This window comes from Cherax quadricarinatus, chromosome 35 (assembly GCF_038502225.1).
Source record: "Cherax quadricarinatus isolate ZL_2023a chromosome 35, ASM3850222v1, whole genome shotgun sequence".
NCBI classification, from domain to species: Eukaryota; Metazoa; Arthropoda; class Malacostraca; order Decapoda; family Parastacidae; genus Cherax; species Cherax quadricarinatus.
Window position 1 is genome coordinate 15,247,108 of NC_091326.1, and position 17,300 is coordinate 15,264,407.

The following is a 17,300-nucleotide window of genomic DNA, read 5'->3' on the forward strand; positions in this document are numbered from 1 at the left end:
CCATGGGCCCAAAGAAAGCTTCTAGTGGCCAGCCCTGTGGTAAAGAGGGTAAGAAATATTATTGAATTGAAGAAAGAGATCATCGCAAAATACGAAAGTGGAGCGTGTGTCTCCGAGTTGGCCAGGTTATATAACAAACCCCAGTCAACCTTCGCTACTATCTTGGCCAACAAAAAGGCAATCAAGGAAGCTGTTGTTGCGAAAGGTGCAAGTATGCTTACAAAACAGAGATCACAAATACTCGAAGATGTGGAGAGACTGTTGTTGGTGTGGATCAATGAGAAACAATTATCAGGAGACAATGTTTCTCAGTAAATAATATGTGAAAAGGCAAGACAGTTGCATGCAGATCTCATTAAGAAAATGCCTCCAAATAGTGCTCATATTGATGAATTTAACGCCAGCAAAGGCTGGTTTGAGAGATTTAACCCTTTGTTTCGGTCATATATATACGTCTTTCAAGCCACCGTTTTTGACGTATATATATACGTACTCATAAATTCTAGCCGCTTCAAATCAAGCAGGAGAAAGCTGGTAGGCCCACATGTGAGAGAATGGGTCTGTGTGTTCAGTGTGCACCATATAAAAAAAATCCTGCAGCACGCAGTGCATAATGAGAAAAAAAAAACTGACTGTTTTTTTTAATTAAAATGCCGACTTTGTGGTCTATTTTAGTATAGTATTTATGGTTGTATTCTCGTTTTCTTGGTCTCATTTGATAGAATGGAAAACATATTACAGAAATAGAGGTAATTTTGATTGGTTTTACTATGAAAAGAACCTTGAAATGGAGCTCAAAGTAGGGGAAATGTTTGATTTTTGTCGATGTTCAAAAGTAAACAAATGTCATTGTCCAATAAATGTCCAACTAGCCATTCTAATATGCAGTCATGAATGAGTTGACAATATTTATACAATTATTACGATATTGCAGTAGTCTGTATAACAGTAAATCTGGTATTTTTTGTTTGAATAAAAATTCAAAATAGAAAGCAAGAGTAATATCAGAGGGGCCTGGAGACGTGACTGATTAACAAAGAAAATGTTATTTTAGAGCCAGGAGTGTTTGCATTGTTCATTCAGGATCCTATTTTGAAATTGTCATATTTTTTTAATTTTCGTGAAATTGGCCAAATTGCAAATTTCTGACCACGTTATTGGGTAGTTGAAACCGGTAAATGGGCAGTTTCTTGTACTCAGTTGATAGAAAAAAATGGAGTTCTCAAGAAATAGCTATGATTTTGGTCGACTGGAACAATGGAATTAGCCAAAAATAGGCCTCAAAGTGGGCGAAATCGCCGATTCGTAAATATCGCCGAAGTTGCTAACTTTGCAAGAGCGTAATTCTGTCAGTTTTCCATCAAATTTCGTTCTTTTGGTGTCATTACAATCGGGAAAAGATTCTCTATCATTTCATAGGAAAAAATAATTTTTTTTTTTCGGAAATTTTGCAACACAAGGAGACACCTCAGGATTTGGGGTTGCGACAGTCAAGGGGTTAAGAATCGTAGTGGCATACACAGTGTGATAAGGCATGGTGAGGCTGCCAGTTCTGACAAAAAAGTGGCTGAAAAATATGTGCAGGACTTTAAGGAGTACACAGAGGCTGAAAAATTAAAACTCCAACAAGTGTTCAATTGTGACGAAACAGGCCTGTTTTGGAAGAAAATGCCAAACAGGACCTACATTACTCAGGAGGAAAAGGCATTCCCGGGACACAAGCCTATGAAAAACAGGCTAACTCTCATGTTTTGTAGTAATGCTAGTGGGGATTGCCAAGTGAAGCCTTTACTCGTGCATCACTCTGAAACTCCCAGAGTGTTCAAGAAAAAACAGTGTTGTCAAGACTAAATTGTGTGTGATGTGGAGAGCAAACAGTAAGGCATAGGTCACTAGGGGCATTTTCCTCGATTGGTTCTATGACGTGTTTGGCCCGTGTGAAAAAATACCTCCTGGAAAATAAATTGGAACTCAAGTGCCTCCTGGTATTAGACAATGCTCCTGCTCATCCTCCAGACTTGGAAGAGCAAATGGTGCCTGAGTTTAGTTTCATAAAAGTCAAGTTTTTGCCTCCTAACATCACTCCTCTCCTCCAGCCCATGGACCAGCAGGCCATTTCAAATTTCAAAAAACTGTACACCAAAGCAGTGTTTCAAAAGTGCTTTGAAGTGACCTCAGACACTGAATTGACCCTAAGAGAGTTCTGGAAAGATCACTTCAGTATCCTCAGTTGCATAAACCTTATAGGTAAGGCTTGGGAGGGAGTGACTTCCAGGACTTTGAACTCTGCTTGGAGAACATTGTGGCCAGAATGTGTACAAGAGAGGGATTTTGAAGGGTTTCAGGCTAACCCTGAGGAGCCTATACCAGTTGTGGAATCTATTGTGGCACTGGGGAAGTCCATGGGGTTGGAGGTTAGTGGCGAGGATGTGGAAGAGTTGGTGGAGGATGACGATGAAGAGCTAACCACTACAGAGCTGCAAGAGCTTGAGGTGTAACAGCAACAGACCACAGCTCAGGAAATTGCTTCATAAGGAGGAGGAACAGAGATGGATTAAGTTGCCTTTGTCAAAGATTAAGGACATCTGTACAATGTGGACAAAGGTGCAAGCATTTATGAACATTACCCTGACACAGCCGTATTGGCAACATGTACAATGACAATACAGTGGACCCCCGGTTAACGATTTTAATCCGTGCAAGAGGGGTAATTGTTATGCGAAATAATCGTTATGTGAATGAATTTTCCCCATAAGAAATAATGGAAATAAAATTAATCCGTGCAAGACACCCAAAAGTATGAAAAAAAAAATTTTTTTACCACATGAAATGTTAATTTTAATACACACAAACTGAAAAAGGCATGCACAATTACATGACACTTACTTTTATTGAAGATCTGATGATTGATGGGATGGGAGGAGGGAGAGAGAGTGTTAGTGTTTAGAAGGGGAATCCCCTTCCATTAGGACTTGAGGTAGCAAATCCTTTTCTGGGGTTACTTCCCTTCTTCTTTTAATGCCACTAGGGCCAGCTTCAGTCACTGGACTTCTTTCGCACAAGATATCTGTCCATAGTGGCCTGTACCTCTCGTTCCTTTATGACTTGCCTAAAGTGTTTCACAACATTGTCAGTGTAATAATCACCAGCACGGCTTGCAATAGCTGTGTGAGGGTGATTTTCATCCATGAAGGTTTGCACTTCAAGCCACTTTGCACAGATTTCCTTTATCTTTGTAGTAGGCAACTTCTTCAATTTCTCTCTCCCCTCCTCTGAACCAGTTTCCCCAGGTCTGGCCTCTTGCTCTTGAAGTTAATCTATCAGCTCATCAGTGGTTAGTTCTTCATTGTCCTCCTCCACCAACTCTTCCACATCCTCCCCACTAACCTCCAACCCCAAGGACTTTCCCAATGCCACAATGGATTCCTCAACTGGAATAATCCTCTCAGGGTTAGCCTCAAACCCTTCAAAATCCCTTTTGTCTACACATTCTGGCCACAGTTTCTTCCAAGCAGAGTTCAAGGTCTTCTTAGTCACTCCCTCCCAAGCCTTACCTATAAGGTTTACACAATTGAGGATATTAAAGTGCTCTCTCCAAAACTCTCTTAGAGTCAGTTGAGTTTCTGAGGTCACTACAAAGCACCTTTCAAACAGAGCTTTTGTGTACAGTTTTTTGAAGTTTGCAATAACCTGCTGGTCCATGGGCTGCAGGAGAGGAGTGGTATTAGGAGGCAAAAACTTCACCTTAATGAAGCTCATGTCCCCATAAAGTCGCTCTGCCACGTCTGTAGGATGACCAGGGGCATTGTCTAACACCAGGAGGCACTTAAGGTCTAATTTCTTTTCAGTTAGGTAATCTTTCACATTGGGGGCAAATGCATGGTGTAACCAGTTATAGAAAAAGTCCCTAGTGGCCCATGCCTTACTGTTTGCCCTCCACAGCACACACAAATTATCCTTGAGGACATTCTTTTGCCTGAACGCTCTGGGAGTTTCAGAGTGATACACTAATAAAGGCTTAACTTTGCAATCACCACTAGCATTGGCACACATCAGCAAAGTAAGCCTGTCTTTCATAGGCTTATGTCCTGGGAGTGCCTTTTCCTCCTGAGTAATGTAGGTCCTGCTTGGCATTTTCTTCCAGAACAGGCCTGTTTCATCACAATTAAACACTTGTTCAGGTTTCAGTCCTTCACTGTCTATGTACTCCTTGAATTCCTGCACATATTTTTCAGCCGCTTTGTGGTCCGAACTGGCAGCCTCACCATGCCTTATCACACTATGGATGCCACTACGCTTCTTAAATCTCTCAAACCAACCTTTGCTGGCCTTAAATTCACTCACATCATCACTAGTTGCAGGCATTTTTTTAATTAAATCCTCATGCAACTTCCTAGCCTTTTCACATATGATCGCTTGAGAGACGCTATCTCCTGCTAGCTGTTTTTCATTTATCCACACCAATAAGAGTCTCTCAACATCTTCCATCACTTGCGATCTTTGTTTCGAAAACACAGTTAAACCTTTGGCAAGAACAGCTTCCTTGATTGTCTTTCTGGTGCCCACAATAGTAGCGATGGCTGATTGGGGTTTCTTGTACAACTTGACTAGGTCGGCGATACGCACTCCACTTTCATACTTATCAATGATCTCTTTCTTCATTTCAATGGGAATTCTCACCCTTATTGGTGTACGGTTGGCACTAGAATCTTTCTTGGGGCCCATGGTCACTTATTTTCCAGAAACAGCACCGAAAACACTGTAATAATACGAAATATTCCGAGTGTATGCTTGGATGTTACCGCGGAGGCTGGCTGGTAAACAATGGCACGGGTGGCACATGTGAGGCTGGCTGAGGGCGCACATTGGACGCGTCTCGGACGAAAATCGGTGAGCGGGTTTTTAATCGGTATGCCCGGCAAAATTTTTGCGATTAAAGTAAGCGGTATGCGGATTAATCGCTATGTGATGCCATCGTTATGCGGGGGTCCACTGTATTGTGTCCCATTTTAGTAACAACACTAGTAATCCCAATAACAACACTAGTAACCCCAGTAACAACACTAGTAACACCAGTAACAACAACAGAGCTCTCTGGACAGATTTTTGGAGCTACACGGGTCCAGTGACTCAAGCTGGTCCTAGTGCCATTAAAAAACAAAGAAGGGAGGTAACCCCAGAAAAGGATTTGTTACCTTAAGTCTTTATGGAAGGGGATTCCTCTTCCAAACAATTGTAAACTCCTCCATCCTCTGCCCTCCTCCCATCTCATCACTCATCAATACATCTTCAATAAAGGTGTCATTTCAAAATTGTTTATTCTGCATGTCTCATTGTTTTCTGTGTAGGGAAATGTATATTTCATGTAAAAAAAATTATTTTGTTTAATACTTTTGGGTGTCTGGAACGGATTAATTAGATTTCCATTATTTCTTATGGGGAAAATTAATTTGGATAGCGATAAATTCGGATAAAGATAAGCTCTCTGGAACAGATTAATATCATTACCCAAGGGTCCACTGTAAATTGTGAAGAAGATAATTACTACAATGAGTAGTCAGTACACATTTTTTTGGTGTGTGTGTGTGTGTGTGTGCGCATGTGTGCATGTGGGCACACACATTGTAGATTTCATGCACTGTCTGCACAGTTTTTGGAAATCAGGATTTAGATCAGCTCCTGCCACAACAAATCTGGATCTGACTGTACTCTTTTAATGTGAGTCACAATGCATTCACATTAAAAATAAGGCATGTCTTTAAACACTGAATTTGAATGGTTAAAATAAATCTTAGAACTGAATACACAGCATCATACTGTACTTAATATAAATTAACATCAAAGCAAATTAACAATGTTCAACTTGAATATTACCATGCCGAATCACTCAACAAATTTTGACAACAACATGGATGTGGCAAAGCCGTTCCAGGCTATCTCAAGATGTTAGGTAACAAAGCAGGCAGGCTTACCACAGTTCAAAAAATTTATATCGTGTATGTACTGCAATGATATCTTACATCACAGTCCTTATTATTCCCTTGAGTACATTGTTTACCTCATATATCTTAAATTATTAACCAGTGCTTATGATTATATAAATATATACTGCATGATGTGTGCAGTACTATGAAACTTGAAGGTGGAATTTATACTCGTCCAGTATTCATTTAAGTATTGTTACACAGTGGTCACAATTTGGAAAGTCCTGTGACTTAACCAAGGAACAGGTGGGGTCTGAACCCATGGGTTCAGACTCCACCTGTTCAATGGTTTGCTTTCTATCATGTTATTACAATTTCATGAGTCCTGTGACTTGCTGGGATGGCTCTACCTGACTACCATGGATACCTAGGTAAGTGTTCCTTTGATTAGCTAAATGACCAAGTAACTGTTTGAAAGGGTTCTCTCAAGGAGGTTCCTTGATGCCAGTGAGGGGCTCTTGATTGAGCTTGACAGCTTCCCATTTCCCCAGGTGCTGTATAACCCCACACAGGTTTAGCACCTCTCCTCTCCATGAATTTATTAAAATAATAATGTTAGAAAGGGTATATCTGACAGCCTAAGTGTTAAGGTGGGGAACTGGGGTTAAAATATGAGAGAATAAATTATAGGGTGAAAACACACTCACTGTGGGTCCATATGCATTAGAGTGATTTGCTTGTACTAATACTAATTAAGTGTAATTACATACTTACAACTTTGGCCCATGTCAGGCAAAAGTGAGAAAAAGTACTAGTCATAATTTACAGGGTTAATATTCACTTTTTATTTTCAAATAAGAGCAAGATGAAGCCTAATTTTGTGAGGAGTAATGCAGGTGGAAATGGACTTCTGATACAAGTCAGGCAGTATCACTTTACTTATTTACAATTCATTATTTTTTCATTATTTCTCACACAGGGAGGTAGAGCTTGAAAATTTTTTTAAGGCAACTGTATTTGGTAGCTTCAAAGCTCAGACATAATAAACAAGTTTCAGTAAACTTGGGAATAAATTAGTATACACTTTAATAAATAGAGCACCCACAATTTCCTTACATAAGCTGTCAATGTGAGAAATAGCACACACTATGTTACCAAACTAAATATTAAAAGTACAGTACCTATCACCAAAGACAAGTACTAAGTAAATCCACAGTATGTTTAATTAGTCATTATCATGGGCAATCAGTCAAATAACTCTTTGACCATGACTACAAATAAAAACGTGATATTTGTTTATACTAAAGGGATTCCTCTGATAATTTTGGATATTCTTCAACTACAAAAATATACACACAAGCCTCCCTAAACCACAAGCAACAATCACCAAAGTTAATCTGAAACCCCAAAGAGCATGTTTAAAACGAGGTTTATAATACCTCACCTTCTCCTTGGGGTTAGTAGGAGATGCGTTAATTCCACCACAACCCAGCATTTCATTTTGTCTTTTCCTTACCTCTGGATTCCCACTCTGGAATTTCAGCCCAAGAAATATGAAAAAAAAAAGAAAAAAAAAAAAAAAAAAAGGAAAGTGATCAATCATGCTATGAAATAAATCAATAGTCAACATTATTTGTGATCAGACTAGACAGACTCTTGATTATCCAATATAACAGAATTTAAAATGATGAGTAAAACTGACTCACATGTCAATGACAATATTCTACTGCACAATCAGATTTTATTACTCATTTTAATTAAACAAATATGCACTTTTGTTAGACCCCACATCACACTGTCTTCTGATGACTGTCCCTTTTCACTATCTTTGGATTGATAGTCCCTTTTATCATTTTAGATGTGGTTTTCAATATCCTAACATTCTTTTTCAATCCTCCTCTCTGACTGTCCCAACATTAATGTAGGTTTGCCCTATGATATTTTAACTGACATCGATTTGCTGCATCAATTGTAACCACGTGCCTGTCTGCTGATGTCCTTCTCTCAACACCAATAGCTCTCCTCCTCTGCAGTTTCCTTCACCTCTGTCATGCAGTGCTGAATGACGCTAACAAGTTTAGCATTTTCTATGAATATAATAATAATTCCAATGTGCAACTAGGGAATTCAAAATAAACCTCCATGTTCCTTATTTTTGGTGTACTGTATTTTTAATTATTTTCATTCCTAGACATCCGTCTCGTACATCTTATCTCTCTGTCCTATTATCATGCCATTTATCCACTATAACACTTAAATTCTTCACTGAGAATTTTTTTTGTCCATTCAGACATTCTTTTCATATCTATTTTTTTTCCATTTCCACACTGCCTCAGTAAATCAACAGTTTTATAGTGGCAACTGCACTCTTTTAACACTGCACCCATACCTACTACATCTCTGCTTCTTTTACTGTTAACTATTTATTTTTCAAACACCTTATACCTATTTAAAACAAAATAATACCAACTGCTTTTAGTCTATCAATCATCTCTAACTCAAACATACAAAACAATATTGTACCAGTAATCTGGATAAATTTATTTAGAAATCCAACCCGCACCTGAAGCCTTATTATCGTCAGTATCCTGTTTGATACTGTTAACTTTCTCTAATATATTAGCTTCATATTCTACATTCTTCTAAAGCATTAAAAGAAAAAAATATATTACATTTCTGCCTAAAAAAGCACACTGCACATTTTGACTACTGTTTGCCAAATAAAACTGACCCATAAATATTCAACCTTATGAGGAAAACACCCCCACAGTACCTAACTTAATCTGTGGTGTATATTTGACAGAATGGTTGAAACTGACAAATGCAGAGCACAACTTTTACCAAGATAACATTTTGCTTGCAGAACAAGCTTCATCAAATTAATAAAAAAATATTTAGGAAATGCCTGAATACTGTATTGATCTACACACACAATGCGACTGAGAACCATGGAAACCTTCAGGTACACATAGTTTCATATACACACAAGATGTAGTATGCAGTAGGGATCCTGCAGTAGTTCCTGGATGAACCAGCAGAACACCTGCTATACTCCACCACTCTGTGATCTCATACGTCACCTTCCCAGTTAGTTACACCTAACTTCATGGTGGTATAAGTACACTTACTGTGTATCATTTCGTGTTGCACTGAAAAAGCCTGTTATACATTGTCTCAAAAGTTTTGTCCTGCATTTGAGCTTAATTCAACCTTGATCTGTGGTATTAACTTCAGATTCAAGACACGATAGTTTTATTTGTCAGGAACAGAAAGAGTTGACATATTTTTTTTACAGGATGACTACACAGTGATTAAGTAAATGCTGGCAAACCAGTGATGTATTCCTGTAGCTAAGCCTCCACTTGCTTACTAGTTAGGTTTGCCACTACATTTAAAAACAAAGGCACACCATATATTTCCTAGGATAATTTTCTACTCAAAAATGTCTTTTTCTTAAAGTAAACACTTTAATTACTATATAGACTCTCATAACATTATCTGTTCCCCTTTAACTGGATCTTAAAAGTTTTTGTACCGACTGATAAGTACAGGTGAACAGGGAGATAAATATATGGTAGAAAGGGTTTTCATTTTTAAATACAGTACTGTACAGTATTTTGAAAAATGTTTTATAGAATTTTCTTTGTGTTATGATGGATGGAATAAAATTTCACTCACTGTCTATCTGAACTTTACTTCAAACAAGTATTTGCTATTTTGGATAATCATAATTCTAAATAGAATGATTCCTGATAACTGTAACAATATACGTATTGGTGTAACTTAACATTTCCATGGGACAAATAGCAATAAAATATTCTACTACAAAAAAAAAAAAAAAAAATTATAAATATATAAAACAGGCATATAATAATACATGTAATTACAAAACTAAATTTTCACAATGTGTCATACATAAAAGACTTAAAAACAGTGTGCTAAAATAAAGCAAAATTACCCAACTGTAAATCCCATATAACCAAAAAGAAAATTTAATCCCAGTGCATATTACAAATAATATATTAAACAGGAGAATCAAGCTACAATATACAAGACCCATTATAAACTTTACTTGTATATTTTCCCCATAAAGAAAATGAAAAATTGCAGAGAAGCAAGGTGTAGGGAGCCTGTGTGAAAGAATATTCAAAGCACTTAGGCAGAAGATGGGTTTACATACTGTGACATGGGAGGCTAGTGTAGAGGATTATATGAAGTCCCTCAGCTAGGCAGGATAGGATGTCTTTGTCCACTCTTCCCTCGTAGGGAAGGAAGCTTTCACCCGACACTCAACCATTAGTTGTGGTGATTTGTTTGGTAGGTTGTCATTCATGGCTAGTGTTTTCTATGTCACTTGCAACACGAGCTGCATGGCCTTGTAGTGGGCTTTAAGTCATGCTAGTTGCAGAAGGACTGAAACACTCCCATCCAACTTAACTATTTATTGGTGAAACCTTGTGGTCACTGCCACATCTGTCTGGTCCTACAGCTTTGTAGTGTTTTGAACCAGTATTTCATCCTCTTCCCCCATCATAAAAGTTAGCATTCAATGGGCACTTTGGTCAGTCTTCTCTTTGACATTCTCCACTGCATCAGCTATCTGTTGTTATAGTTTTTTGATCAAGTTTCAAGGAACACCACAGGTCATGGGATATTCAGCCCTACATCTTGGCACCCTAGGATGAAATATTCTCCAAAGCTGGGAGTAAGCACTTCCAACTGGGTAATGTTGCCCTCTGTCTTAACCCAGTGTGGTGCAGTTGCAAAATACTGTATTCTCATGCTACACTTTCTTACCTTAGTGTCCTCACCATCTGACATGGCAGTGTCCACAACAACATAACCAATTACACTGGTGTCACCTTCTGTCACTTCATACTCAAAGCAGTTTTTGATGTGACATTCCAATGCTTTTTTTTTTTTTTTTTTTGGGGTTATACTGTACAAATATCTGGTGCATCAAATAAAGATTATATAACCCCACTAAGATCTTGTGCAGTAACATACATTCAGATATAGTGCAACATCACTGTGAGTGAAGTATCGAAGCTCGCCCACTAATGCCCTTTGACATTTTTGTCACACTTTCACCACTTCACTACATTATTCCTTTAATATCTCTGGTCCACAGTATATTTAGGATGGATATATTTCATGTGTTAAAATGGCTGACATTTGAAAAAAAAAATCTCGAAGTTATTAACAAGAGTGCAGGTAAATGTTTACAGATGCTTCCATAGGAACCATGTGTTCAGACCAATTCAACTTGGTCTCCAGGTGAGAAGCTTTGGGCCAGAAATCTTAAAAACAATCTCTTTTCAGAGACAGACATGGTATGGGTAAGGAATGGTATGATACAGGGTGTTTATGAAGGCTACTGGTGGCACCTGCAGTCCACTGATGTCCATAACCAAGTCAAAAGATCTCTTTGTTGTTGGAAAATAGCTTATTACTGGAACATACTGTTTGGACACTGTACACATAGTATGGGATAATTTGCTAGTGTTCTACACATCCTCACTGGTGTCCTATTTATCAATTGTCTTAAAGGCATCCCTTTTGCAGTCTTAAACCCTGGCCACATGACTGGTCTGTGTTTCAGAATACTCATTGTAACTAGTCATCATTTACTGACAAGAAAGGTTTAGGCAATACACTGTTACATGGAAAGGTAATGGTGACTGCTGCTCTAAACCACTGTGTTGCCAGCCCTGAATACCCCAAACTGTCACATGGGATGATTCATCCCACACAAAATTAGCTAAATACACTTACTTAAAAAACATGACTTCTCATTTAAAAGATTACACCTGAATATGGCTCTTATAGAGAGTTTTATTGCTATATGTATACTAATATAAAATAACCATACCTTATCCTTGTCATCATCATCAGCCTCATCTTCATCCGCAGAGTAATCATTATCTTCTTCTCTGTGCATCATAGTGCCAACTATTGAGAGTATCTGAAATGTTTTTGAACATTATTATTTATACATGTACAAGTATACAAATAAATCAGTAGGCCATACATTTAAAAAAAAAATAATAAAAAATACTACCTAATTAAATAACACAGTTTCAATATGGGATGATATACTGCATGGTGAAAACTACACTGATATCTAAGGAAGTAAGGTTGTTATTAGAAACTCCTTTTAAATAGGGTGCCTTGATGCCAGTAAAAGGGATTCTGATCCAAGGAATTTGAGCTACCCTCCCCTGCCTTGGATCAATCTGATTGCTTTTTCCCCATGCATTATATTTTCATTATGACTTATAGTTTCACAGGGTTACTATTTTAAAGAGAAATACAAATGAATATATTTAATAACCTTGGTATGTACTCTATGTACAAAAAAGTAAATATAAAATCTAGAAACTTACAATATAATTTCGGAGGTACAGGATTAACAAGATGATAGGAATCATGTATGGTTCAAAGCAGTATGTTCCAACCATGAACACAATGAAGGCTATAGTACTTCTGACTGGATACTCCCACTCAAAGCAAGACCTGCAATGGAATTCATGAATAAAAAATTACAGAGTACATGAGGCAGCACACTGTGACCAAATCATTAAAGTATTTTGTGGAAAGTCTGAGTTAATGGTTTGCTGTGTAAAAAAATTGCCAACTGAATATGGTATATGGTTCCAACTGAACTTTATGAGAAGTAAGGAAAGAATACTGTACAGTAATAAGTACTATAATGTAATCCTTGCATAGACAGATACAGAAACACCTGCCCCTCAAGGGAGGTTCCTTGATGCTGGTGAGGGGCTCTTGATTTAGGAAATTAGATCTGTGCTCCAGTTCCCTGAACTGGGCCTGAATACATTCTACCCCCCCTCACAGGTGCTATATAATCCCTATGGGTTTAGCACTCCCCCGTGATTATAATAATAATAATAACAGAAACACCCAGACACAAGAACAAATGCTGCTCTCCCATTACAAACACACAGGTATAGTACTCATGTACAGTGCATGACGCTTAAGTCATTTGCCATTCCATATGTACAATATGAACCTATTGAAGGCAAATTGGTACAATTAGTGTCTTCTACATGCACTTGATCCAAGGTATTAGTGCTATCCTTCCCTTCATAAGTTTGCCTGTGATACTACAATATAGAACCTGTGTATTGTGCCAAAACAAAAGCATTTACATTGCTAAACTCACAAACTATAATGTAGTCACTTAGCCTTAACCCTTTGACTGTCGCGGCTGTATATATACGTTTACGAGGTACCGTGTTTGACGTATATATACTCATAAATTCTAGCGGCTTCAAATCAGGCAGGAGAAAGCTGGTAGGCCCACATGTGAGAGAATGGGTCTGTGTGGTCAGTGTGCACCATATAAAAAAAATCCTGGAGCACGCAGTGCATAATGAGAAAAAAAAAACTCCGACAGTTTTTTTAATTAACCCCTTGACTGTCACAACCCCCAATCCTGAGGTGTCTCCTGGTGTCGCAAAATTTAAAAAAAAAAAAAAAAAAAAAAAAAAAAAAAAAAAAAAAAAAAAAAAAAAAAAAAAAAAAAAAAAAAAAAAAAGATTTTTTCTTATGAAATGATAGAGAATCTTTTCCCGATTGTAATGACACCAAAAAAACAAAATTTGATGGAAAACTGATGGAATTACGCTCTTGTGAAGTTAGCGACCTCGGCGATATTTACAAATCGGCGATTTCGCCCACTTTGAGCCCTATTTTCGGCTAATTCCATTGTTCCAGTCGACAAAACTCATAGCTCTTTCTTTAGAACTCCGTTTTTTCTATCGACTGAGTACAAGAAACTGCCCATTTACTAATTTCAACTACCCAATAACGTGGTCAGAAATTTGCAATTTGGCCAATTTCAAGAAAATTAAAAAATATGACAATTTCAAAATAAGGTCTAGAATGAACAGTGCAGACATTTCTGGCTCTAAAATAACATTTTCTTTGTTCATCAGTCATGTCTCCAGGCCCCTCTGATATTACTCTTGCTTTCTATTTTGAATTTTTATTCAAACAAAAAATAGAAGATTTACTATTATGCAGACTACTGCAATACTGTAATAATTGTGTAAATAACATCAACCCATTCATGACTGCATATTAGAATGGCTAGTTGGACACTTATTGGACAATGACACCCCTCATGGAAGGTTCCTTGATGTTGGTGAGGGGCTCTTGATTTAGGGAATTGAATCTGTGCTCCAGTTCCCCGAATTAAGCCTGAATGCCTTCCACATCCCCCCCTGGGCGCTGTATAATCCTACGGGTTTAGCGCTTCCCCCTTGATTATAATAATAATGGACAATGACATCATTTGTTTACTTTTGAACATCGGCAAAAATCGAACATTTCCCCTACTTTGAGCTCCATTTCCAGGTTCTTTTTATAGTAAAATTAATCAAAATCACCTCTATTTCTATAATATGTTTTCCATTCTATCAAATGAGACCAAGAAAACGAGAATACAACCATAAATACTATACGAAAATAGATCACAAAGTCGGCATTTTAATTAAAAAAAAAAAACGGTCTGAGTTTTTTTTTCTCATTATGCACTGCGTGCTCCAGGATTTTTTTATATGGTGCACACTGACCACACAGACCCATTCTCTCACATGTGGGCCTACCAGCTTTCTCCTCCTTGATTTGAAGCTGCTAGAATTTATGAGTATCTATATACGTCAAACACGGTACCTCGTAAGACGTATATATACGGCCGCGACAGTCAAAGGGTTAAAATGCCGAATTTGTGGTCTATTTTCGTATAGTATTTATGGTTGCATTCTCGTTTTCTTGGTCTCAATTGATAGAATGGAAACTATATTATAGAAATAGAGGTGATTTTGATTAATTTTACTATAAAAAGAACCTGGAAATGGAGCACAAAGTACGGGAAATGTTTGATTTTTGCCGATGTTCAAAAGTAAACAAATGATGTCATTGTCCAATAAATGTCCAAATAGCCATTCTAATATGCAGTCATGAATGGGTTGATGTAATTTTTACAATTATTACAGTATTGTAATAGTCTGTATAACAGTAAATCTTCTATTTTTTGTTTGAATAAAAATTCAAAATAGAAAGCAAGAGTAATATCAGAGGGGCCTTTAGACATGACTGATGAACAAAGAAAGTGTTATTTTAGAGCCAGGAATATCTGCATTGTTCATTCTGGTCCTTATTTTGAAATTGTCATATTTTTTAATTTTCGTGAAATTGGCCAAATTGCAAATTTCTGACCGTGTTATTGGGTAGTTGAAATCGGTAAATAGGCAGTTTCTTGTACTCAATCGATGGAAAAAATGGAGTTCTGAAGAAATAGCTATGAGTTTGGTTGACTGGAATAATGGAATTAGCCGAAAATAGGGTTCAAAGTGGGCAAAATCGCCAAGGTCGCTAACTTCGCGAGAGCGTAATTCCGTCAGTTTTCCATCAAATTTCGTTATTTTGGTGTCTTTACAATCGGGAAAAGATTCTCTATCATTTCGTAAGAAAAAATAATTTTTTTTTTTTTTGAAATTTTGCGACACCAGGAGACACCTCAGGATTGGGGGTTGCGACAGTCAAAGGGTTAATACCAACTTACTCCATAATCTATATTAATTTAGAGTTAAGAATTAATCTAAGTCTGCCCGAAATGCCTAGCCATGCTAGGTGTCCTAGTGGCCCCCTCTGTAATTAGTATTTTATAACATGTAAACCACACAATATCCAAAACCTGTAAATCCCGCATTGTAATCTTTATAGAGAATAAACTTGATTGATTGACTGATTGATTCCTTGGCTCAAACCTGACTGTCTCCCATCCCCCAGAAGCTGTATGACCCATACTGTACCTATAATTTGATTACGTAAGTCAATAATTCCTTTAAAGAATTTTTCCTATTATTCAGCAACCATCATTATTTCTCTAACACTCTCCTAATCCTCTTTTTTTAATTTCTTCACAAAGAAATCTTTATATAAACTGAGTAGTTTCTATGTTTACTGGTAGTTAATGTAATAAAAAAAAGAACAATAATATGTAATAATAATATAATAATAATAATAATAATAATAATAATAATAATAATAATAATAATAATAATAATTAAATAATAATACTTTTATGTTCATGAGGAAGATCCTTGGAAATGTGAAGCAATCTGTCTTGATCTAAGGAAAGGAAAAACAAAACTCCAACCAATGTCTTAAAAAAGAAAATAATAATAATAAAAATAAACAGGTAATAATAATAATAACAATAATGGTACTCACTTGACAAACATTCCCATTTCATAGACATCCATGATGCATGCCTTAAGGCGGTTTACATTTGTAATGAACACTTGACGTTTAAATTTCTGCTCCATCTGCATGTACTTTTCTTCTTTAGGTGTAAAAGTTCTGATAGCAGCTCGAATCTAAATAAAAAAGATAACGTATAATTTTTCAATTATGGTACATACACTTCTGTACATAATGCAAATTATTATTCAAAATCAATTAATCAATCCCTCTTCATACAACTAGGCGAGTATGCATGTATGCACGCGCGCACACATGCTATTTTTCATATTTCTGGACTATATATATGTTATTGTGTCATATTACTGGTACTGTACTGCATATGCTACAAAATGTAAAAACCAGATTTAACAAATTTTGGAAAGAGTGGACAAAATTCACTGGGAACTTTGATGTCAGAAGCAGCAGAAAAATACACAAATAACCCGCACATAAAAGAGAGAAGCTTACGACGACGTTTCGGTCCGACTTGGACCATTGACAAAGTCACACTAACCAGAGGTGGAGTAGGACGGCTATATATAGGCAGGAAGAGGTGATAGTAGTAGTAGTAGTAGTAGAATAATGGTATATAATACCATTCTTGTACTACTACTACTACTACCATCACCTCTTCCTGCCTATATATAGCCGTCCTACTCCACCTCTGGTTAGTGTGACTTTGTCAATGGTCCAAGTCGGACCGAAACGTCGTCGTAAGCTTCTCTCTTTTATGTGCGGGTTATTTGTGTATCGTTCCAGTCACGGTATTGTGCCTTTTTTGTTATTCAGCAGAAAAACTTTATTAGTTACAAAATTATGTGTTATTGTTACAATCTATTGGGTAAATTTATTTCAGAAACAATGGACAAAGTCCACGATTACATTCACTGTCTTTTAATGTTACAATCATAGCAAACAATCTCGTTCAGATTTATCAGAAAACTGCCATTACTGGACACCATTTTATCAAGGTTTCAATATTCAATGAGAATGTGCAAATTATTTACCATGTAAATTATAAAATATGGATAAGATAGTGTATTTCTGAAATCCTTTAAGCATCATACTTGCACAAACATACAAATTTTAAGTGCTGTTAAT

The 17,300-nt window shown here is 36.9% G+C and overlaps 1 protein-coding gene across 8 annotated transcripts in view; it reads right to left on the minus strand.

Annotated features, from left to right (window-relative positions):
• Mctp (multiple C2 domain and transmembrane region protein) overlaps positions 1-17,300 on the minus strand; it is a 490,516-nt gene that overhangs the window by 20,230 nt on the left and 452,986 nt on the right. For 5 of the 8 annotated variants that reach the window (XM_070091410.1, XM_070091407.1, XM_070091408.1 and 2 more), the window contains 4 exons: positions 16,188-16,333; positions 12,311-12,440; positions 11,797-11,889; positions 7,441-7,455 (listed from right to left, as the gene is read on the minus strand). In XM_070091410.1, coding sequence (XP_069947511.1) covers positions 7,441-7,455; positions 11,797-11,889; positions 12,311-12,440; positions 16,188-16,333 — 384 coding nt within the window. The remainder of the gene's footprint in view (positions 1-7,440; positions 7,456-11,796; positions 11,890-12,310; positions 12,441-16,187; positions 16,334-17,300) is intronic. The other 3 variants (XM_070091409.1, XM_070091406.1, XM_053785538.2) reach the window with 1 other exon arrangement.